Source organism: Borostomias antarcticus, assembly GCF_949987555.1.
Source record: "Borostomias antarcticus genome assembly, chromosome: 17".
Taxonomy (NCBI): domain Eukaryota; kingdom Metazoa; phylum Chordata; class Actinopteri; order Stomiiformes; family Stomiidae; genus Borostomias; species Borostomias antarcticus.
In genome coordinates, this window is record NC_140250.1 from 20,893,247 (window position 1) to 20,911,199 (window position 17,953).

A 17,953-nucleotide genomic window follows, 5' to 3' on the forward strand; every position below is an offset into this window, starting at 1 on the left:
ATAAAAGTGTCTGTTTATTGTTAGCCCTGGGCAGGAAAGGAAAGAGAGAGGCAGACATTCTGTGGTCTTGTTAACACTCAGCTTGGAATGCTTTGTTTCACAGGAGTGAGGAAGGGCTAGTGTTATTTTTAAAGTGTTTGAGTGGGATTCATATATATATAATGAGTATCCTTCCACCGAATGTTCTGGTGAAACATTCATTAACCTAATGTTGTGGGGGTGGAGGACACAGTGAGGCAGCGCTGTAATGGCCGAGGAACAGAAATATGCCAATGGGATATTCAGCTTTTATTCTGTGAAGAATCTCACACCACATGCACTGAAGACTATACCATAGATTGTGTTGCATTCCTACAGTGCAGAGTAGACCAGAGGTTGCTAGGACAGACATCATGATCAGCTAGTTGTATATGTTGATCATGATCAATTTGGGTCCAGAGACCCACCCACCCATCCTAAATAAGGTCACTGGCTCAGTCTAGCATGTCATCCTTCTCTCACCCGTCAATATCCCAGACTCCTCCCACCCCAGAGATTCCTGAGCAGTCTACATTAAGCCTTGTATGGATCTCAGTCCCTAACTTTACCACAAAGGTCCTCACTAAGCAGTGATCATTAGGAATGGGTCCAGATTGTCTCTTTAAATACATTCGGTCGATAGCCACTGAACTCAGGTCCTCAGCTCAACTGAGCGTGTGTGCGTGTGCGCTCGCACGCCCACGCGTGTGCGTACGCGAGTATGTGTGCACGTTACGTGCTCTCTGTCGCTGTCCGAGGCAATGTCTGCACATGACCAGTCTCTGAAAGGCCTTTTTGAAGTCCTCATTAAAGATGGTGTAGATAAGAGGGTTTATGAGCGAGTTGAGGTAGCCCAGCCAAGTCAGGAAGTCCGCCAACTCCACGGAGGTGCTGCAGCTTTCGCAGGTGTTGACGATCACTTCCTTGAGGAAGAAGGGCAGCCAGCAGACGACGAACGCCCCCAGGACGAGGCCCAGCGTGGTCGCCGCCTTCCGCTCCCGCAACCCGGAGATGCGCTGGCGCTTTAACGAGCGCTCCCTTAACGAGCGCTCCTTGAACGAGCGCTCCTTAAACGAGCGCTCTCTGATCGAGCGCTTCCTGCACCACCGGCCCTTTTGCGACTTGCCGCTCCGCGGGCTCGTTACGCCGACGCGCACGCGCTCGCCCTCGCCCTCCGTGGACGGGTCCGAGTTGGACTTCTCCGGGCGGTAGAGGGCCCCGCCGTTGGGGGGGGCCGAGGGGAGCGTGCTCCCGTTGGGGGCCGGCTGCTGGAAACTGGGGCGGATGATGCGGCTGGCTTCGCGGCTGGCCTCGCGGCGCAGGTAGAGCATTTGGGCGGCGCGGTAGATCTTGTAGTAGAGGATGAGGATGAGCAGCAGGGGGATGTAGAAGGCCCCCAGGGTGGAGTAGAGGGTGAAGGCCATGTGGTGGTGCGTGATCAGACACCCGCTGTCGTCCGCGTCCTGGCTGCGCTGCCTCCACAGCAGAGGGGGGAGGGATATGAGGCCGGCCAGGAGCCACACCACGCACACCGTCAGCCCCGCCCGGAGGCCCGTGCGCTTGCCGGCGTACTCCACGGCGTTGGTGATGGCCCAGTAGCGGTCGAGGGCGATGGCGGCCAGGTGGAGGATGGAGCAGGTGCAGCAGGCGATGTCCATGCTCAGCCAGAGGTCGCAGACAGGCTGGCCCATCACCCAGCTCTCCTGCTGGATGTAGATGATGCTGAAGGGCATGACGAGGACGGCCACCAGCAGGTCGGTCACGGCCAAAGAGCAGATCAGGTAGTTGGCTGGGTGGTGCAACTTCCGCGTCACGATGATGGCCGTGATCACCAGGGAGTTGATGGCAGTCGTCATGACGGCCACCGCCGACAGGGTGAGGGTGAGGAGGATCTTGCCGTGGGGGGGAGGTTTGGTGTCCGCCGCCCCCCCGTCCGTCCCGGACACTGCGAAGACCCCCTCGGTGCAGTTGTAGAGGTCCATCCTGCAGAGCGCAGAGAGATTTAACAAAAAAACAAAAGGGCCTGAGGGAAATCATGCTCATTACATTGGATCGTATAATTTAATCATTGCCCTTGGGTGTTCCCTAACACAAAGACTAGCCTAATTGAAAGGAAGATGTTCCAGCCTCTTTTTACGAGACAATCATCTGAAAACAGACCGTTTGACTTGCCACGGCATATTCAAACATTTTCAATTCGCCCAGAAAAACATCGTAAAAATTTAATATTTTCTGCTGTCTATGCCTGATTTATACAAGTGATTTGAATTGGCGCCCCTACCTTTATAGAGTCTGTTGATAGATGTCTGCTGTCCTGGTGTCACACAGACGTCCTGTCAGCCTCCTGTTCTGACATAATGTCACCCCTCCTCACCCTGTAAGACAGAGAGAGAGAGAGAGAGAGAGAGGGACAGACTGAGAAACAGACAGGTGAGAACGTGAGAAAGGAGCAGAACAGAGGGGGGAGACAGAGACAAGAATTGAAGATTCTCTCCCCCCCCTCACGCACGCACACACACACACACACACACACACACACACACACACACACACACACACACACACACACACAATCACAGATCAAAGGATACAGACTGTAATTTGCACAAAAGCGGAGGGCTGTCTGTGAAGGAAAACGGGGGGTGACTTCTGTTCCTGGCATGAATATGATAAAATAATCTTCCCCATCTCCTCTCCATCTCTGCACCTCCCCTCTGCCAACCCTACAGCATCTCCATCTGTCCTCCTCTGTGTCTCTCCTCCTCCCCTCCTATCCTCTTCTCTGCCTCCCCTCATCTCCTCCTCTCTGCCTCCCCTCCTATCCTCCTCTCCTCCTCCCCTCATCTCCTCCTCTCTGCCTCCCCTCATCTCCTCCTCTCTGCCTCCCCTCATCTCCTCCTCTCTGCCTCCCCTCATCTCCTCCTCTCTGCCTCCCCTCCTATCCTCCTCTTCTGCCTCCCCTCATCTCCTCCTCTCTGCCTCCCCTCCTATCCTCCTCTTCTGCCTCCCCTCATCTTCTCCTCTCCTCCTCCCCTCATCTCCTCCTCTCTGCCTCCCCTCCTCTCCTCCTCTCTGCCTCCCCTCCTCTCCTCCTCCCCTCCTCTCCTCCTCTCTGCCTCCCCTCACCTCCTCCTCTCTGCCTCCCCTCATCTCCTCCTCTCCTCCTCCCCTCCTCTCTGCCTCCCCTCCTATCCTCCTCTCCGCCTCCCCTCATCTCCTCCTCTCTGCCTCCCCTCATCTCCTCCTCTCTGCCTCCCCTCACCTCCTCCTCTCTGCCTCCCCTCATCTCCTCCTCTCTGCCTCCCCTCATCTCCTCCTCTCTGCCTCCCCTCATCTCCTCCTCTCTGCCTCCCCTCCTCTCCTCCTCTCCCCCTCCCCTCCTATCCTCCTCTCCTCCTCCCCTCATCTCCTCCTCTCTGCCTCCCCTCATCTCCTCCTCTCTGCCTCCCCTCCTATCCTCCTCTCTGCCTCCCCTCATCTCCTCCTCTCTGCCTCCCCTCATCTCCTCCTCTCTGCCTCCCCTCATCTCCTCCTCTCTGCCTCCCCTCATCTCCTCCTCTCTGCCTCCCCTCCTCCTCTCTGCCTCCCCTCATCTCCTCCTCTCTGCCTCCCCTCCTCTCCTCCTCTCCCCCTCCCCTCCTATCCTCCTCTCTGCCTCCCCTCATCTCCTCCTCTCTGCCTCCCCTCCTCCTCTGTGCATCTCTTCTGCTCTTACCTCCCCTCCTCTCTTTATCTTTGGCGTTCCTCCATATCATCTGAGACCTTGGCTCCACAGCTCTATCGTTGGCCTCCAGTCTCTTTGTGTCCCTCTTAAGTCATTATTCTCTAGAGGGGTTCCATCAAAGGTGATCTGTGTCATGCTGATAGTTTGACTTTGATTTAATCTCAAACGCATCATTAAAGTTAAATGCAGTCAAGGACTGACATCCTTGCGCGCGCGCATACACACACGCACACACACACACACACACCTCCGTCTCTTGTAAACATGAATAAGAATGGTTGTCATAGAAACCTTTACTCTTTCTTTGTGTTGAGATAAAGCAGAGAAATAGCTGAACTAGTTGTCAGATTGCTAATGAAATATTTTGAATCTGAAGCAGATAAGATAATCCCCCCAAGACTAGTCCCACTTGGGGACATTGCAACATTACAGCAGCAAAGTGGATAGGGTAAAAAAAATAAAAAATAATAATAAGTATTGATTACAACTGATGCACAGCACTGGATCAGGGCGGGGCGTTTGGAGGAGGAAGGAGACAAACGACAAATACATGAGGGTTTCTGCCCGGATCCTAATTATTTAAAACTTCTATAATTAAAAAAATATCTTTAAAATAATGTCTGGAATAGACATTAGCATGTTTATTCTGCATCACCCAGGACTTGAACTCACAACCAGAGACACCAAGGGAAGATCATGCTTGTTGAGCCAAGTGAGAAGCTGTCAGTTTGACCTTTGACCCAAAAAAGTACAAATGTCACAGCTAGATATTTACACCATAGGAATCCTAAATCCTAAATATTTTTTTAATTTTAGAAGTTTTAAATAATTAGGATCCGGGCAGAAACCCTCATGTATTTGTCGTTTGTCTCCTTCCTCCTCCAAACGCCCGGCCCTGATCCAGTGCTGTGCATCAGTTGTAATCAATACTTATTATTATTTCTATATATTTTTTACCCGATCCACTTTGCTGCTGTAATGTTGCAATGTCCCCAAGTGGGACTAGTCTTGAGGGTATTATCTTATCTGCTTCAGATTCAAAATATTTCATTAGGCCTACATACTGTGATGGGAATGAGTTGTGGGACTCTGGACTGAGCATGGATTCACTGATTGACTGAATTGATTGGATTGAACACAGGTGGGTCTGATTGAGATGTAAACAAAAGACTGGTCAGATGAAGAGATGCAAACAAGATGAAGAAACAGTAACAGCTACAATTAAAAAATACTGTTAAAAAATCATGTCACGCAGCACAATGCCTGAGTATGCATTAGCATTTTATTCTGCATCCCCCTGGGCTTGAACTCTTGTTGAGTTACCTGCGATGTGAGAAACCATAAATGGTTTCACATCACGACTTAAAAATCACAGTCACGAGGGTTGCATGTAAATGGCTCAGGTGCATGTAAGGTTTCACCAGGGACAACGCACAGCTACAGCAAATAATGGCTGTATCCCAAACCAGCCCCTACCCACTCCCACGCCACCACCGAGTGCCACTCCAAATTAAGTTTCACTCGCAGCTGTGAAGGGCACGCTCAATTGAGGGGGAGGGTAGGCCTATATAATGGCGCGTTCCAGCCAACCCGTAACTCGTGTTTTTCCGACCTCCTACACGTGAAAATGCTCTGGAATGGCAGTCAAACCCGTAACTTCCCACCCGGCAACTGGGACGAGTTCACGGGTGGGAAGTTACGGGTTTGTAGGAGGTCGGAAAAACACGAGTTACAGGTTGCCTGGAACGCGCCATAAATGGGCAGCCTACTCCACCGGAACCGACCACAACAGGGAAGCAGTTTATGATTTATAATAAAAATATAAATCAATATAATTAAATACATAAATATATAATGAGAAATGATCTAAAAGCCAAACAAAGATGTGCTTTTGCTTATGAACTCTACACCAGTCACGTAAAGTATACCCCCAGCCCCGCGGTGTGGGGGGGCCCCGCAGTCCAGAGGGCCCCGCCCCCGCCGGGCAAGAAAAAAAAACAAAAAACATACGATGCACATCATGATATTGTCTATATTTTCAGAATAGATACTGGCGTAGTAATAAAACAAATGTGTTTTTTTGTGTGTAAAAGTCCTTGCTGGTCCATAGTTGTCTTTGTTAGAGCTACGTCAGTAGAAGAGGCAAATTTAAATCTGTAACCTAACTACGCCACATTAGGGAGGTTAAAGGAGTAGTAAAGTGAAAATGCATGTTTATCCCTGTTTTAAGGTTACTTATGATCATATACAATGGTTCAGATCAAAACGTTGACAAAACTAGCACTTTTGAAAAAGTCTGATAATTGCTCTACCACCGTTTTGGTCATACAATGGATGTGGGTGGGCACCGTGAAAAATCATTCAAAACACATGTTAAACACTCAATTTCAAAGACAGTTCTGCATTAAACACATACTGTGTCTCCTCAACCAGTTATCCACTCACTGTCAAAACCCACCATCTATCCATCCATCTCGCAAGACCAGCCCTCAGACATCACCCCCCCCCCCCGAGATGAATCGATGCAGCCTTCTTCCCTGTGTATTCAAAGAGAAATAATGTCTCAAGTCACACAGCGTAACTGTGTATTTTAATGACTTTACGTCCCAGAGTTTGATTCAATGTGTGTTCCCTTTCTCCTGCGGCTGGATCCGCTCAAGGAGGTGTTGATTGACAGTCTGTAGTGAGTCAATCAGTCCTCCAGGCGTTTTCTATTCAGCTCACCGCCGCCTGAAATACAACTCGGGTCTAAATAATGAAAGAGGGGACACCGTAACCTACGCGTCAAGCCTTCCCTGCAGGCCCGTCTGGGAGATCTGAGAGGCCCTGTGCGAAATAGGCATTGCGAGGCCTTTATGCACTATGCATGCACGTCTTTTTTCCCCGAGACGCCCCCCCCTCCCCCCCGAGACAGGGGTCACAAAAGTGCAGTGTTTCCAGTGGTCTTTTTGTTTCTCACAAGTCACTGTTTTTTTTCTCCCTTTTATTGTGTGTATTTGTGTACAGTTGTTGGCTTCTATTTAATAAATGTTCTTTATCAAAAGATGCATGAGAGTCATGGATCACAAGAGGAAGGGGCCCCACAGAGATTGTTAATGTATACGAACGCCCCTGAGTGCATCTACTTTGTAACAAGTGACCACGAGCATGATCTAGTGCTAAAGCCAAAGTGCCAGAGTAGAAAAATATTAATACAATAGGTGATTAAGAGGAAGGATCCGGGTAGTACGTCTTGAAGAGGTGAGTTTGGGGCCTGAGGCGAATGGGCAGCGAGTCTGCTGTCCTGACATCAGTCGTCAGTCCACACCACCATCATCATCATCATCATCATCAGGTCGTCCACAAACGGGCCTCCCATCTTCGTCTCCAGTTATCCCGCTCTTCCATACACCTGGCGATCTAATCGCTGGTCATCCATCTTGATTATGTCCACAAATCTTTTAGTAGGACGTCCTCACGGCTCACGTGTCTCTAGCAGTGCCCAGCCAGCCTCATTCTCCTTGCTGCTATCTTCCCACTCACCCGTAGCCTCTCTCCGTACAGATCTTCAATACCGACGTGGGCGTCAACTCAACAAACAAACCAATCATCAACAATGTTCCGATTGCAAGCTCTCTCACACACCCACACACACACACACCCACACACACACACACACACACACACACACACACACACACACACACACACATACACACACACACACACACACACACACACAATAAACAGCTATTTCTCATCTCCCCATTGCTTAAATGTTTTTTGAAAATGTGTCAGCCTCCAGCATTTGGCCTCAGTAGAGGGCGGCTGGGGCAATCAGTCCCAGTCCTGCAGAGGTCCGGAAGGGGCTACTCTCAAAACAAATAGCACCATGAGAGCAGCAACCTCTGTTTCTCTGAATCTGATTTTGATGTTCAATAAGACTGCTAGTCTGCTACGCATAATTTGAGTCGCCTCACAACCCACAAAACCCTCCAGACTGTTCCCAGCAAACACGCAACGTCAGGGAGACGTTCAGATCATGTCTTAATAACGTCCGTCGGTCCTGAACCCCGTTTGTACATCTGCTGGACCCCTCAATATTCAAACGTCTGGCTTGGACCCCTCTAAGACGTCTGTGGACGTGCAAAATGGGTTCAATATCTGAACGTAAAAAAAAAACATTCATTCTGGCTCCTAATTGGTTGTCTTTGGACGTCCGAAAAAGACAAAAAAGACATCTAAAAGACGTCTTTTAGACGTGTCTTTGCTCAGTGGGTTGGTTGGTCTTCAAGTACTGGCACACATGTACACAAACACTCACACAATGTAAATAGTAAATGCACACCCAGACACCCAAACACACCCAGACAAAATCGTCTGAAAGACAGTTTCAGTCTGGTAGTTGATCTAATTAGGTGGGGTGCTGTCTCCTCTGACGTCAATGCTGTCCCACTCCACAACCTCGTCTGACTGAAGGGCTACACTATGGGCTCCATTTCATGCTGGACTGGAGGACACTCACATGAATTAATCCTTCGTTGGGTGTGAATGTCCAGAGAGGAACATGCAGTAGGGTGTTACACACACACACACACAAACACACATAAAGGGGACACACACACAAATAAACATAAAGGGGACAATCAGTGTTCACTCACTATTGATTAAGAGTATGAAGAGTTTAATAAGCTCATTCCAGATTGGGTGCAGGCCTCATGTGTGCTTCCTCCACCCAGCAGGTGTAGTGAGACCAGCAGGATGATGTCACCTCTTCATTAGACAGTTCTACTCCAACTCACTGATGTATACAGTGTAGTACACACACACACCGGCACGGTATATACTATACGATTACAGGGGTTCCTGGATACTAACAGTCAATTAAGAGCATAGGGGTGCGCACACATGCGGCTGTGTGTGTGTGTGTGTGTGTGTGTGTGTACACGCACTGTTGATGTGTCGTGAGAAAGCACAAGCTTGGTGAGGATCATGGGTACCCTACTCACCTCTTTCCACGGCTCAACACGTTTGATCTGAGAAAGAGATAGACACAACTAAATAATTGTTATTTTAAACTTTATTTAACCATCATTGAACTCATTGGGATGGGAATTTCGACTCATTTTAAAACCAAGTAACCTAACCTGATCCTACTCGAGTAACCGATTACTCCAAAAAATGATTACTTAAAAAAAGATACCGTCCAGACAGCGCATTTAACTAAATAGCACCGCCACGGTAATGACGGCGGGAAAAAAAAGCCTTTCCAGATGAACTAGAATCTTACTTTATGGCGAATTATATGTCAGAACCAAAACGGTGGTAGAGCAATTATCAACTTTCTCGAAATTGCTAGTTTTGTCAACGTTTTGATCTGAACCATTGTATATGATCATAAGTAACCTTAAAACAAGGCTTAACATGCATTTTCCCTTTACTACTCCTTTAAGCAATGAACCATCAATGCTGATATTTTGTTGCAAAAAACGTCACCTGCCAAAGTGTCGGGTGGCTTCCAAAACGTAGGCCTACATGCCAAATGAAAAATGTACCTGCATTTGGCACTTGCCAGGTGTTCATTCTGAACCCTGGTTAGTGACAAACCTCAACACCTCATGATGCACTGTGTCAAGCATACAACGAGCTGCCACAGGAGAGTGCATGTATAGAATATCTCCACAATCGATAAGACAGCCAAGACAAGCCTCTTTGTAGCTATAATGACACAGAGAAAGAAGGGAAGAGATAGGGAGAGCATGGGGGGGGCAGAGAGAGAGAAAGAGCAGGAGAGAGTGGGGGTGTGGGAGAGAAATAATAAGATCCGCATTGACACTCATAGTGGAGAACATTTCTGTTCCCCAGAGAGACAGGGGCATCCGTCAGATCTCTTTAAACCAGCTGGATAGAGCCCATTGATGTAATGGAGTGGATCTGCATGAGGCAGATCCTGCCCCTAGCATGGCATTTTAAATAACTTTTTAATTAGAATGATTCTGAGCTACAGCGGGGCCCTCAGTGGAGTGGTTGAATGAGCCCTCGGCACAATCTGCTTTTGGACCCTGTCTAAATCCCATCCAGACGACAATACCAGAATTGTGTGCTTTAGGCTGAGACTACGCTCGCACTCTTGGGAATATCAGTGTTTGTAGAACAGACAGGTACTGTACACCGGCAGGATTGGGAACATGACTGTGGTGAAACATTACACGCAGAACAAAGACACAAGCAAGCTAAAGAACAAAGACACAAGCAAGGCAGGAATCATCACTGACTCATCATTGTTGAAGGCCACATCCCCAACATGGGCGGCAGCAGTGAGTAGGCTAAACAAAGCGGAGAGCGCCGAATCGCCGGTAGAAGAAGACAGTCGATACGCTGCAGATATTAGCCATTTAAGTGTACAAATGTGCCTTTTATTTGAAAGGTGGGGGACTACAAACTGTAGCGACCTCGGAGAAAAGACTTTCATCTTTCCAACGATGTGTTTACTTTGGTGAGTAACGAAGCGATTTTGAGGTTCAGTGTCTTGCTCAAGGACACTTCGGCAAAATGCCGGGAGCTGGGATCAAACCAGGGACCTTGTGATCCCCAGCCGGCCGATCTACCTTCTGAGCTCCTGAGAGAGAGAGAAAGGAGGGACATTTGACTGCACTGTATGTCTTGCAGCACACAAAGCCCCATCTCTTATCGATCTCCTTCAACAACCTACAACATACAAGTGAAGAAGTGAACATAACGAACAATGTTTCCATACTTAAAAGCCAGTGATCTTCCATCTAGAGGATCAGCTGAATTGTTTGGCATTCCATTTGATGCACCAGAAAATACAATTTAGGATTTATGTCAAAGACTCAATCACCTGTGTGCCCCAGGTGAGAGGAGGATTCTCTGTGTGGACCGAGCTGGCTGGATGATGGATGGCCAGCCCAAGGCTTCTGTCTGGTCCCGACAGGTGCCCTTTGGGCCTTGACTCACAGTCCCCTACAGAACTCCAGGCACTTGAGTGAAGGAGTGTAATCTCACTAATCTGAAGTGTGTGTGTGTGTGTGTGTGTGTGTGTGTGTGTGTGTGTGTGTGTGTGTGTGTGTGTGTGTGTGTGTGTGTGTGTGTGTGTGTATGTGTGTGTGTGTGTGTGTGTGTGTGTGAGAGTAAACTGGCTTCCTGCTTTCGCACGGTCCAGACGCTTTTGCTGCTTGCTCTCGCCTTCGCTTGCATTTTTCTTTTTCCTGCTGATATTCTTGCTTTTCTTCTGTGAGAAACTATGAGCAGCGGCTCCTGGATATTTATAAATCAATGGGACTGTAATTTTGTGTAGATATAGTTGGCTGTTGCCATATTTCAACATTTTATTACCTCCTCACGATAACGTGAGCGCGGCAACAAGATGCACCCCTTCTCCACAGAGGACTTCCACAAACTTCTGCAGAAGATTACAGAGCTGGAAACCAAATGAACCGGTTAGAAGTGAGCGTGGAAGTCAATGGACTAACTGGGAATGACACGACCATACCATGGATTCAAAACAATGGACAAGAGCATGCTAATACACGGCAAATTAGCACCAACAAGACTACCAAGAAACAGGAGAGCTGTGTACCAGGTAATAAATCTACAAGTGGTCGTCCTCCCTGGAACTATCTTGGTACCAAACCTAAGTGTAAATAATTTCCCAGGGAAATGGGAGGATGGGTAACAGGCAGAGCCCAGCGCCCGGAGGTTTTTGATGAGACTGGCTGGCCTGCATTATAATCCAGGCAGTGTCTCTTCAACCCCTGTCCTTGGTAGGACACAGCCGTGGACAGCTGCAAAAGGGAGAGCCAGCAACAAACCTCCCGACATCCAAGTGTACAACTGGACAACAACTTTGCCCCACTGCTGCAGGACCCTGCATCTCCGTCTGATGACCTGGATCACATCTCATCTTCACGCAGCAGGGTAAAGATTGAGAGTAAATCAGAAAGTAAAAGGCTACAGGGAAAGCTAACGACTGGGCATCAAACTCTGATTGTGGGTGACTACTGTAAAATACTGTATGTGACAAGCATGTGCAGTAAGAACACAAAAATACTTGGCTTTCCCAAGGAGATGGTCTCTGACATGACAGAAAGAATCTTGCATATCGGGGCTGCACATACAACTATGAAAAAAGTCATAGTGCACGTACCTGTAGGGACAAATGATGATGTGAAACAGCAGTCTGAAGTTCTTAAATTAGACTTTATTGATCTGTTGAACACAGTCAGTTCTCTAAAAGCTGAGGTGTTTATCAGTGGTCCTCTACCACCAGTCAGAAGAGGGACGAGAGATTCAGCAGACTGTTGGCACTGAACACATGGCTTTCACCTGCACGTACCATTCATTCAGTGCACTTCATTGGGAATTTCAACTTTTTCTGGGAGCGCAGACATCTTTTTAAGGCAAATGGACTCTGCCTTAACAAGTCAGGAGTAAAACTGTTTACCTCCAACCTGTTCTACTTCCTGCGTCATCCATCTGTCCCCTCTGCCAAGGACAAGAGACAAGAGGCGCCAAGACAGGAGGAAGACATAACACAACATGGCAGAAACCTTGAAGAAGAGTTGCCTCGGCCCCGCCTCAACAAAGTTTTGATTATAGGAGACACCCGAGCCAGGACTCCCCCTCATTGGCAACCGCCTATGAGGATTCACCCCCACCACCCTAAGAGGGGGAGTCTCTCACTCTTCCCCCTCTCACTGGCACCCACCTGGCACTAAATAATTGTTTTGATGTCTTCCAGTCAGGATTTCGACAACACCACAGCACCAAGACGGCTCTTGTTAAGGTCTTCAATGACATCCATTTAAACACAGACAATGGCAGAATTCCAGTCTAAGTATTACTGGATCTCAGCGCTGCATTCGACACGGTTGACCACAACATATTACTATGCCAACTGGAAAACTGGCTGGGAATTTCTGGCACAGTGCTAGACTGGTTTGAATTCTACTTGAAGGACAGGGATTACTTTGTGTCTATAGGCAATTATAAATCTGAGCTGACAAAAATGACCTGTGGAGTTCCCCAAGGCTCCATTCTGGGGCCTCTTCTGTTCAACATTTACATGCTCCCACCTGTTCAACATTAACATGCTCCCACCAGCTCAAATTATGGAAAACAACAAAATATGTAACCATAGCTATGCAGACAACACACAAATGTATATCACCATATCACCAGGGGACTATACTGTAATCCCATACAAGCGCTGAGTAAGTGCATTGAACATATCAACGATTGGATGTTCCAGAACTTTGTTCAACTAAACAAAAACAAAACTGAAGTAACTGTCTTTGGAGCCAAAGAAGAATGATTAAAAGTCAGCGCTCAGCTCCAATCAGTAATGCTAAAAACCACAAATGAAGCCAGAAATCTTGATGTAGTCATGAACTCAGACCTGAATTTCAAATGAAAATGAAATGTCTGAAATGTCCAGGCAGGTTTATTTATTTCCGATCCTCTTTAATCAGACATTACAGTGAGTCTTCTTGCCAAACCAGCTCACACAGAATGTCCGGCCCTACAGAGGCTGCATATATTTATATAGGCACTGCTGGAACATCTGTTTGCACTCATCTTACATTCAACTCAATGCATAGTTTGGAAGGGGGAGAGAGAGAGAGAGAGAGAGAGAGAGAGAGAGAGAGAGAGAGAGATCTAATAAACTGTTAATATATAAATGGGCTATCAGTGCACTAATAGGTTATTAAAATATATTACACTAACATTTTTGTGTTTCTTGCACTTTGTCTTCATGCTTTTAATGTCTCATGTAAAGCACTTTGAATTGCCTTGTTGCTGAAATGTGCTATACAGATAAACTTGCATTGTCTTGTGTGTGTATGCGTGCATGTGCACATGTGTGTGTGTGGTGAATATCAAGAAGCATTGCACTGGCTGTTTGACAAAGTCATTATACCCATTGATGCAGGCATAAATACAATTAAAGCTGCCAGCTACTGTAGAGAAAAACACAAAGTATATCTCTAACAATTCATGTTGGTTTTCATTTGCATTGGGTTTGTCCTACTGTATAATCAATGTCACCCTTCTACAGTTACAGTCTCAGCGAAAGGCAGGGAACGAGGAAACAGAAACATCAACCACAGACCTGAAGGTCGTGTGACTGAAACGTTGTGTATTAAACATTCCATTGAAGAGGTGCAGACGGTGTGTGTGTGTGTGTGTGTGTGTGTGTGTGTGTTTGTTTCTGGTGTATGCACCTGCCACTGAGACTTCATCAAGGTGTGGAAGAGACTTTCTGTTATCTATAAGCCAAAAGGGAACGGAAGCCTTGTTCACAACAGCTATTTCTCAAGGTCACTGAGTAAGAACTTTATAAAGGAGAATATAGTGGAAGGAGAATATAGTGAAATGGAGAATATAGTGAAATGAGAATATAGTGAAAGGAGAATATAGTGAATGGAGTATATAGTGAAAGGAGAATATAGTGAAAGGAGAATATAGTGAAAGGAGAATATAGTGAAAGGAGAATATAGTGAATGGAGAATATAGTGATAGTTTTTATATTAGGTTGAACAGAGGGGTTTAGGGCTGTGAATATCTACATTAGTAAGGAGCCCTCCTTGACATGCAAGGGCTGAGAGCAGGGAGACTGTATTATCCTTGTTTGTGATATTCTTTTACCACCAGGTCTTAACATCTTACACCTTATTATCAAGAAACATGTTCCTTCATTCATCAGTACCAGTGACAGGTATTTCTTCAGAAAGGGAGTGCATCACAGCTATAATATAGTGCCCCTGACAAACTCAACTCTATGGAGTTCATAAATCAAGACATTTTCACACAAGAGGTGACACAGACCACGTGAGAAATGCTGACTGGACGTGGATGACATAAACCCACAGACAGGACAGCACCTCTAGAGTGTCCTTGGAGTGTTATTCATAGCTTTCTCAGACCGGGTTCACCCTTTCATTCGATTTAGTGCGAAATTTCAACACTGCCCTCAAAGAAGCCAGAGTTCTGCCATGGCTGACTGGCTGGTCTACTGAACTACGCAAGTCCATCACTGATGAAGAGCATCCTCTGTCTCCTTCTCCTCCCTCTCTCCTACCATCCCCTCCCCTTCCTCACTCCTTCCTCTCTCATAACAGCTATTCTCTGCCTTTAACAACTGGTGTTGCTGAGCCGGACTAGGATGCTAGGAATGACTGGTGCACTATCTGCCCTGTAGTGATGCTTCTGCTCTCAGCTCAGCTGCACCTTCTCTATCCATCTTTACCACTCATCCCTCATCACTTCATCCTATTTCACCCACCCATATTTTTCATCCATTCTTACCTTCATCCAAATAGCTCCTCTTTACGACTCTCAGATTCCTTCTCAGTGTACCCGACTCCCCAACGCCTAGCCCTGCTCACACTATCATTTCACACTCTACGTCAACAATAGTGTTTTATCTCTTTTTGATCTATATTGTGTACTGTGTCATTGAGTACGTTGAAAGGTACTGTTAAAGCAAATTTATTATTATTATTAGTAGTAGTAGTAGTAGTATTTTATTAGTAGTAGTAGTATTATTATTGTGATTATTATAATTATTTGTATTATTATTATTATTATTATTATTATTGTTATTATTATTATTGTCCCATAAACCTAACGCAGAGCAGTGTGGTTGTAGAAATACAAACAACCCCATCACTATTAGAGAAGCCGAGGCAAACCTACAGTATGTTTCTATAAGAATTGAATGATGCAGCAGTCATCCCTGTGGTGAATCATCAATTTAGCATGGATCTGTATCAGCATGTTGCAGCATCCTGCCTGACACGATGCACTTGATTGTATATCAATCACTGCACATCAATCAATCGGAACTAGCTATGGATCACGGCATCATCAATAAACTGCCTGTGGCAGGCATCATCCGAACTGCCTGTGGATTAGCCTACTTGTTTTTTTGTTTGTTTTTTAAATAAAGTGTCATGTTCCCATTTCATGCCAATAGGCTATTTGACGGGCTGACAGTGACTGATATCAGAAATATGTATCACCTGTCTCCAATTAATTAATTACTAGAATGCATAGCGAACTTGTTCCACAGGTATGCAATTCAGAAGGCTACTCCGAAATGGACAGGCATGTGTAGGATTAACGCAAACCTCACCTGTTTGCTCTGATAAAGAAGGTAGCCAATTCAGTTGCTCTGTGGCATCCTCGCATCCTCCCGCTCACGTCCGCTCTTCTGTTTCACCGATGCGAAAGGAACAGACTCAATCCATCCATCCATCCATCCCGACACCAGGAACAGACTCATCCATCCATCCCGACACCAGCACCCCACCTACGACTGGGAAACACGCACGCGCAACCGGGCGCGCGCAGCAGCGTTCACACGCACTTGCTCTCCGGTGAGGGATATGTGCGTGTGTGTGTGTGCGTGTGTGTGCGTGCGTGTGTGTGTGTGTGTGTGTGTGCGTGCGTGCGTGTGTGTGCAGTGGCTTCAGCGACCTAAATGCTGTACCAGTGTGGATTTGGTGTCCAGAGTTTGGGTTTAGATTGGGTTTAGAGTGGGTTTAGATTGGGCCGAGATTGTGTCAAACACAATCCTGTCTGAGGAATCCCTCTTTCCTGTGGTCTCGACCCCAACAGTCACCAACAAATAGCTTACATTATCATCCCCATTTGTGTTCCCTGTCTGGTGCGCACTCCCTGCTTTTAAAATACAGCGTAGCCTAATCTCTTTTTTGGGACGAATCCAAAAAGATAATTGTTCAATCTCAATCCGTGCTGCTGTGATAACAGCAGTATAGCCTACAGAGTACTACTGTTCAGGGCAGGACTGGCAATTGGCCAACGAACGAACGAATGGCCAACGAATAAAGCAGGGACAGTGGCCCTTTAGTCCGCGTTCCGAATCGCATACTACTACTACTTACTACCAGTACCTACTACAGCTGCCCTTAGAAAGTACGTACTTTGCAAGCAGTAGGCATCCAATTGGGACATACTACCTTGTCATAACATTGCGTCTTGAAATTAGCCCACATCCGTCGCTGTCCATAACGCAACATTCGTCTACAGCTGTCGCGACTCGCACGTGACGCACATTTCCGCTGCGCACAGGATTGTGGGTCAGAATAGCCAGAAAAGCCTGCTGGCTTGCATACTGCAAAATACGACCGGATGTAGTAGGACATCCTGGTATTTTTGGCATACTGCATGTGGCATACTATGTAGTGGGACATACTACATCCTGTTTTGGCATACTATATAGTAGGGTAGTATGCGATTCGGAACGCAGCCACATGTTCTATACTGACAAGGGACTGGCCCAATCATATGTAGGCCCCACCCCTCCCACCCTGCGTGGGGCTGTAAGAGAGCCAAAAGTTAGTGGATGGAGAAGGATGGATGAAGATAAGCATAAAAACGCAAGGAGGGCGCAGAGAAATGACGGGGGAGGGGGGGATAATCTTGAGGCGGATGCTGCCAAATGTGCAAATATCCCAGATATGTTTGCTGCTAGGGTGCTTCAACATCTACAGCCACAGCCGACGTTAGCAGCAACAGCAGGAGCAGGATGTTGAACACGAACTTGAAGGAGAGGTGGCTGGTGGTCATGATAGCCAGGAGCAGGACAGGGAAGCCGAGGAGGGACAGAGACGACAGGGCCGAGGAGGGACAGAGACATGACAGGGCCGAGGAGGGACAGAGACATGACAGGGCCGAGGAGGGACAGAGTGAGCAGGAGGAGTGTATAGTTGAAACGGTGAGGAAAATATAGTTAAAAACGTTAAATATGAATAAGGGTGATGGCTGTCTGCTGGCTAGCGTGAGCTAGCATTAGCTAGCTAGCATTATCTAGCTACCCACCTCCCCGCCAAGCAAATCGGGTCATACTGTCTATCTACGTTTTGGAGCTAGCTAGCGTTAAAGGACAATGCTCGTTTTTGACAACCTGGACCTTATTTACGGCATATTATAAGACGTTTCACTCACCGAGATCACTTTGGTGTAATTCGGAGGCATGTAGAAGAAATTTAAAATCCAGTGCGAGCCAAGTATATCCATGTAATGGCGGCGGATGGGGCACTGAGAATGCAGCTTCTAAAAAATCTATTTTCGGCCGCGAAACGGTTGTTTTCATCAATCTGTCTTTATGAATCGCTAGTTGTGCTTACATAGAGCGTAGGCCTGTTGTGGTTTTTCACTTGCCTCTGTAATATGATCTTTAGAAAC

The 17,953-nt window shown here is 47.0% G+C and overlaps 1 protein-coding gene across 1 annotated transcript; it reads right to left on the minus strand.

The window, feature by feature from the left end:
- Positions 1 to 200: 200 nt before the first annotated feature.
- htr1fa (5-hydroxytryptamine (serotonin) receptor 1Fa) lies at positions 201 to 17,335 on the minus strand (the record flags this gene model as incomplete). Its single annotated transcript, XM_084452082.1, has 3 exons — positions 201 to 205; positions 755 to 2,001; positions 17,271 to 17,335. 3 exons carry the CDS (start codon positions 17,333 to 17,335, stop codon positions 201 to 203), a joined length of 1,317 nt encoding a protein of 438 aa, XP_084308208.1.
- Between the last annotated feature and the right edge of the window lie 618 nt (positions 17,336 to 17,953).